This window comes from Phyllostomus discolor, chromosome 5 (genome assembly GCF_004126475.2).
Source record: "Phyllostomus discolor isolate MPI-MPIP mPhyDis1 chromosome 5, mPhyDis1.pri.v3, whole genome shotgun sequence".
NCBI lineage: Eukaryota > Metazoa > Chordata > Mammalia > Chiroptera > Phyllostomidae > Phyllostomus > Phyllostomus discolor.
The window spans coordinates 119,285,457-119,292,463 of NC_040907.2; the positions used below are offsets into that span (position 1 = coordinate 119,285,457).

The 7,007-nt window shown below is 50.3% G+C and overlaps 1 protein-coding gene across 2 annotated transcripts in view; it reads left to right on the top strand.

Annotated features, from left to right (window-relative positions):
- The window catches only part of POLR3A (RNA polymerase III subunit A), a 49,853-nt gene extending 43,387 nt beyond the window's left edge, over window positions 1-6,466 (top strand). For both annotated transcript variants that reach the window (XM_028513958.2, XM_036026761.1), the window contains 6 exons: window positions 13-105; window positions 1,175-1,339; window positions 1,840-2,004; window positions 2,247-2,378; window positions 3,731-3,863; window positions 5,881-6,466. In XM_028513958.2, coding sequence (XP_028369759.1) covers window positions 13-105; window positions 1,175-1,339; window positions 1,840-2,004; window positions 2,247-2,378; window positions 3,731-3,863; window positions 5,881-6,029 — 837 coding nt within the window. In that variant the 3' untranslated portion in view covers window positions 6,030-6,466. The remainder of the gene's footprint in view (window positions 1-12; window positions 106-1,174; window positions 1,340-1,839; window positions 2,005-2,246; window positions 2,379-3,730; window positions 3,864-5,880) is intronic.
- The last annotated feature ends 541 nt before the right edge of the window (window positions 6,467-7,007 follow it).

Below are 7,007 nucleotides of genomic sequence, written 5' to 3' on the forward strand. Positions count from 1 at the left end.
TTGACACTACAGATTTCAGAGTATATTGAAGAAGTGTTTCTTCCCGATGATTGCTTTATTCTCGTCAAACTCTCCCTGGAACGGATTAGACTTCTGAGACTGGAAGTGAGTCATGTAATTAAATGTGTAGAAGAAGCCATCCTTTCTTATTCTGGAGCTAGGCACTGATAAAATAGGGCAGGGGCGAAGCAAGACACAAGCATTATAGAGGCTTTCCTTTGGTTGATCTGTGTGATCTGTGTGAATCTGTCTTATCTTCATGTTCTGTATTCCTAAGTCAGACTCTGACAGACATTGCCTTCTAAAGACATATAGGGAATTAGTAGAAATTTTGTGCTGGCCACAATACCCATTCACTGTGACAAAGTGTTGCAATAATTGTTCTCCTTGTCTGTCTTCCCAGTGTTTGGAAGGACCATAGGGCTGTCTGTGTCTTATACATCTGTGGCTCCCAGCACCAGCGCAGCACCTGGCTAGCTAGCTTGGTGCCTGTTTTTGGATGGGTGGGTTAACCTTGCTTAACAGTTGAAAGATTATCAACCCTTTTCAGGGTACAAACTGAGTAATTCCCTGGCACTTTCCTCTTTCTTTCATGCAGTTAAAATCTGCACTAGTCTTCACACAGTCTGTATCCCATTCTCTCAAGTACCAAGTTCATGTGTTGTCCATGTGAAAGATGACCTAAATTGAGTGGCCAGTTGTCCAGGTTGGGGATTTCTGTAGCCTGGCTCTGGCCACCTGCGGCCCTTTTACCAGAAGGGTGGGGCAGCCTCAAGGAATGTAGCGGTTGTGGTGAAGACGGTAAGGGGAGGCTTCACTGATGCTTTTAGATTCTCCTAGCCACCAGCCTCTAGCCTCCCCTCAACTCCCCTAGAACCCAGGCATGCCTCCAGGGCCTGAGTGTGCATTTTCAGTGGGGTGGGGGTTGGAAGGCTATAAAAAAACTTTATGCTCTTTTTATGAATAAGCACAGATATTCATACAGCACACAAATACACAATATATCCCTGGTATAAAATTTTCATGGTGGGGAGAGAGATTAGGAAAACAATACCTAAAAAAGGCTTTTCAGAGCCACAATGATTAAAAAAGACTGGGAAACCCTGGAAACAAAGGCTCCAAACTGCTGTCAGTAATGTCCTGGGCATCTGGCCCATGCCTGGTCACCTTGCAGGTGAACGCTGAGACGGTGCGGTATTCCATCTGCATGTCCAAGCTCCGTGTGAAGCCGGGTGATGTGGCTGTTCATGGCGAGGCTGTGGTGTGTGTCACCCCCCGAGAAAACAGCAAGAGCTCCATGTACTATGTGCTGCAGTTCCTGAAAGAGGATCTCCCCAAGGTGAGACGACAGTCACCCTTTAGGGCCCTCCCCAGCCAAGTGCCAGGAGACTTGTAAAGGGGGCGACCACAGCGACCACTGACAGGAATATTAAGGTGCCAGTGAAGGATTCTGCTGCCACTGAGACTGAGGATGGCACCCCATTTCTTCCTCTCTTCTCTGCCACACTCCTAAGGAATCAGCCCATTTTCTTTCCTTCCTAGCACTGTCACGCTGACTATGTCTATTAGATTTCTTTCTGTCTTCTCATAAAACTGATGGTCCAAAAGGACATGGACCCCTGAATTTCTGCAGGGATCCCTAATCCCTGAAACAGCGGACAGGCACTGTCAGGTTTGGTATGCCACTGATACTACCACCGAGAAACGGGGATGATCCGAGTGACAAACCCAGGGCTTGGCGTTCCCCGTTCTCACTGCTGCTGCGCTTTCTGAGGCTGCCAGCTTGATGGGGGCCCGGGGCACTACAGGGTCCCAAACCTTCCGTGTCTCTGAGTCCAGGTGGTGGTACAGGGCATCCCAGAGGTGTCCAGAGCTGTCATCCACATCGACGAGCAGAGTGGAAAGGAGAAGTACAAGCTCCTGGTGGAGGGCGATAACCTGCGGGCAGTCATGGCCACCCACGGTGTCAAGGGCACCCGAACCACCTCCAATAACACGTATGAGGTACTGCTCACACCCAGGGTCCCCTTACAGTCGTCCTGTCTCCCTTGGCACCCCCTCCCGGCCCTCAGCTGGCTCCTGGCACATTCCTCAGACCTTGCTGCTTGCTCTGGGTCTACAGCGAAACATCTGTTTCTGGGAAAGGGCATGGGACTTGCTGTGAACCTGCGGGGCAGAGGAGGACTTAGGAGAAGTTGGGTAGCACCCCGGAAGTGGCTGCTTCCACTCCTCCTGGCTCTTCATAGGTGGAGAAGACTCTGGGCATCGAAGCTGCCCGGACCACCATCATCAATGAGATCCAGTACACGATGGTCAACCACGGCATGAGCATTGACAGGAGACACGTGATGCTGCTCTCTGACCTGATGACCTACAAGGTTTGTGGGAGTGACCGGTCTCTTGAGAAGGAAGCTGTCGTGCTAAGACATGGAGAGTACATGGCTCTGATGTCCATTGAGCAAAAATAAGGTGGCACCACCCCCAAAAAAATGAATCATGGTGCTCAGCTGGCTGCTCCAGTAAAATTCCAGTGCAAACACTGGAATGGTATGCAGTGGAGCATGGTCTTTTGTTTTTATTAGAAATTTTGTTCTAAAGCAAAGCTAGCCGTTGACAAAAGGGCAGGGATTTCCTGGCAAACTGAGGTGTTTATTCCCTATTAAACCCATTCATCACGCTTCTGTAGCCATACCCAGGAAAAGAATAAGTTTAACATGATCTTGGGGGTGGGTGACTGAGGTTGGTTGGTTGGTTGGTTGATTGGTTGTATTTTCTTTCTTCCCTCCAAAGTGCCTTCTGTCTAGTAGTGCTGTATGACAAGAGGTTTCCAAGGCCTTTCCCATTCAGACCTGCACGGTGCTGCAGAATGTTCAGAAACTAGGCAGGAGAAGTGGCCCATTCCTACCACCTACATAAGGCTGTTATTGTCAAGTCTTCCCTTTCAGCCTGGCTTTGCACATATATATTGTGTTACTCTGGTTTCAGTAAAGAGTGGGCACCGGGTTTTATCCTGACTTTTTTATTTAACATTGTATTTTCCATGTTGTTGCATAGTTTTTTATTTTGTTTTGTTTTAATTTTATTTATTTACTTTTAGAGAGAGGGGAAGGGAAGGAGAAAGAGAGGGAGAGAGAGGAATATCATTGTGTGGTTGTCTCTCACATACCCGACACTGGGGATCTGGCTCACAACCCAGGCATGTGCCCTGACTGGGAATCGAACCTGCGACCATTTGGTTTGCAGCCCGCACTCAATCTATTGAGCTACACCAGCCAGGGCTTCATAGTTTTTTAAATATGCCTTTTTAATGATGTCCCACCAGTCCTTGGATTGAAAATACCTAAATGTACTTAACTCTCTCCCAGCTTTGAGGTGTTTAAGTTGCATTTTGAGCTCTTTAAGCCATAGTAAACATCTTCAGAAGTACTCTCTTTTTTCTAAGGTTAGGTTCTGAACTCTAGTTCTCAGTTCCTAATTGTTTGTTCCAACGGCCCCTGCCTGTGAGTGTGAGGATCCATGATGAATGTCCATGACGAATAGCCCCAGTGAGAGACACAGGTGGGGCAGAGAGCTGTTAGGGTCCTGTTCTAGCCTGAGGTTGTGACTTGAGCAACCACTGTATTGGGCTAATTTTTGCTTATTCTGTTGAGGGGATGCCATGGATGTAGTTGGTTTTGAGCTTTCACAAGTGGCGTGGGTACCACTCTGACACGTTTATCCCTTGACACAGGGGGAAGTTCTGGGCATTACTAGGTTTGGCCTGGCCAAGATGAAGGAGAGTGTGCTGATGCTGGCCTCCTTTGAGAAGACGGCTGACCACCTCTTTGACGCTGCCTACTTTGGGCAGAAGGACTCCGTGTGTGGTAGGTTTGGTGTTTCTAAAAGCGTAGCCAAGGCCTTGGTTGTCTGTAACTTAAACCCTAGCAGGGGCTTTTGAGGAAGTGAACAAACTGAGTAGGCAGAGCTTTTATTTTTTTAAGAATAAAGTTACAGGAAATCATGGAATTGGAACCAATCGATTTCATTTCCAGAGTTTGAGCAGAGCATCCTGCATCCCCCCATCTTTTACAGGGCCTCTCTGTCAGTACAGCCAATATTTGGTCCAAGAAGAAAAAGATCGACCATGGGCCTGTAGGAACTTTCCCAGCCCATGTGATGCCAAGGCTGGCAGGAGAGAGCAGTGCCATGTGTCTCTGTTGTCCTTTCTGCCTGGGAAGGGCAGCCAGCTTGTTGAGCCCCCGTGCCAGGCACCTTAAATGCCCATATCTCAGCACCTCTGGGAAGTGTAGGCATTAAACCCTTTTACAAGTGAGAAGAATGAAGAAACCAACTTGCCATCAAGCGTGACTACAAATTCTTGCCACGCTGGCCATATCCCCCAACTGTGCAGTGCTTCTCTGATGGGGCCTGGGAGAGAGGGAGTGTTAAGCGGGAGCTGTCACAAAGGTACCTGCTGCCCACCCTGCTCTTCCTTGTGTCCTTTACAGCAGCGCACTGTACTTCAGCCTTTCTCAGGCCAAGACCCTGCAGGCCTGAGTGGGAGCTTATGAGGGGCTGAGGCGTAGGAGGGTCAGTAGCTTTCCAAGGTCACAAACTGGTCAGCCCATGTGGGGAGTCCAAGCCTGGGTGCTGTCCCTGCCTCCAGATCTCTGCTTCCTAGTGGCCATTTCAAAGCCTCACCGCCTACTCTTGTGTGGGTTTGCCAAACAGGTGATGGTCTAGTGGGGCCCAGTCAGCATATGCCTAAGACGAATGCCTTTCCAAAGGGGTATAAGTTGCAGATGAAAGGAAAAAGAAAGTACATAATTCTTTAAGATAATAAATGGTGAAAGGCAAGAAAAGGGAACAGAAATTGGAGCAGGAGAAGGCCAAAGCCAAGGTAAAAGTAAGAGCAAGTCTGCTTGACAAGGGCACTGAGACCCAGCACCCCAACCTTTCCAACAGGACATGGGACCCTGGGCCTGTTCTGTCGCCCTGCTGCCCTCCTGAGGCCCTGCCCTCTGCTCCCTCTCCGCTGCGACCCCTTTAGGCACCTGGCACAGCCACCCAACCCCCACTTTGAAATCTTCCCCCTCCTCCTGATCCTTTACACATTGTAACATAGTGTCAGTCCTCACTATGCTTGGGTTTTAGGTTGGTGGTTTGCCTGTCTGGTTTCACAATAGCACAGAGCTCAGAATGCAGCAGGCACACACTTGCTTATTTTAGAGCCAGAAGCTTGATGCAGAGCAGAGCATTTGCATCTTAGAAAGCTGAAAGGGAGCTTGGGAAAGAATCTTCACCACATCCTTATTTTTGTCGCTCTACTAGGAGCCCCGCCTGCCTTCGGAGTGTTCCCAGTTAAAGCTCTGATCTCCCAAGGCTGGCGGTGCCTTTCATCCTGGCCCGACCCTGGCCTCTGAGCACAGTGAACCTCTTGCTGTTGCTGGTTCCGAGGAGATTATTGCCTGATCGTATCATGCTGTTTGCTTTTCTTCTTGGCGCTAAGATAGGAAACACTGGCTGGCAAATTCAGGATTCCCTGAGCATCCTTCACTAGCCTTGCTCGCTATGTTTAGTGCTACAGAGTGTTTGGCTCAAGATGGAGCGAACTGCTGAGCCGTCAGTCTCCAGCCAGCAGCTGGGCTGTGAAAGGGCACTGCCCTTCCCCGAGCACACGAACTCTCCCCCACATCTAGACGCACAGTGTGTAGCCTGTGCTTCTCAGCCCTCTCCCTGTCGCAGACGAGGAGTAGTGACCAGCCCCAGTGCAACCCGTTGACATGCAGTGGGGCTGGGACTCAAATCCCAGTTTCTGGCTCCTCGGTCAGCAGTCTTTCCATCTTGACGGCCCACTGTTGTGTCGAGAAGCTCTCTAATCTTCTTTCTGGTTGGTTTCAGGGGTGTCCGAATGCATCATCATGGGGATCCCCATGAACATTGGAACTGGGCTGTTCAAGCTGCTCCACAAGGCTGACAAAGACCCGAGCCCTCCCAGGAGACCCCTGATCTTCGACACAAACGAATTCCACATCCCCCTTGTCACATAGTCCAAGGAAGAGGGGACCGTGCCTGACCTTGTCCTGTCTAGAAAGGGCCTCCAGACCAACAGCTGCCTCCGCCATGTGCTCCCTGGGGCGGAGGCCCTGGTTCCCACGCCTTGTCAGCAGTCAGAGAAGGCCCCTGCGCCCCCGGGAGCAGCTCGCCCACTAACTGACCACACCGCTTGGTCAGGACAACTGAGTTTTCTCTGTCGTTTGTTTAAACCTAACCCAGGAATAACTCCAGGCGTCCCGCCCACCCACCTCCCTGACTTACAGGGATGCCCTGCCAGGCGTCTTCACTGCTTCCCACTTCACTCGTCTGCCCACCAGCGCCCAGGACCGAGGGTGCTGAGCCCCAGAGCCAAGGCACAGCCCCAGGTTTCCAGTTCCTCAGTCATGCTGGAATCTCAGTCTGATGTACCCTTGTAAATACTGTTACTATTTATTCAATTTAAAAATTTGGAGGTTTTTTATTTGGTTTTACTTTTGAAACCATGAAAGCCAGCATTGAAGTGTCACTGGAAAAACTGGTTAAGCAAATGAGACAGTCTAGGATTTGTAATTGATCTGAGGCTGCCGTGAGGCCCAAGCTGCTCTGAAATGCCTTTCACAGGTGCCCTGGCCACCCTGTCGTTTTCGTCTACCTCCAATCCCACAGGTTGTGGCACTACCTTATCACTACTATGTGACAGAGTCAAGCCTGTTCTTCATGGCCTTTGGGCCCTGCTGAGGTGGGGACTGTCTTTATATGTGGAGATGATGAGTGAGGCCGGTCCAGGCTGCCTGCACTGGCATCCGCACCCCTCCTGAAGCAACAGGCAGGTGCACAACTGGTGGCTTAAAAAGTGCCCCAGGGGCACTGGCAGCAGGTGCCAGCTGTAAGGGGTGAAAGGGTCACTCAGAGGAATGGAGACCCACATGGGTGAGTGCCAGCTGGATCTGGGGACTTGCCCATTTGGCATGGCAGCCTCCTTGAACGGAAAA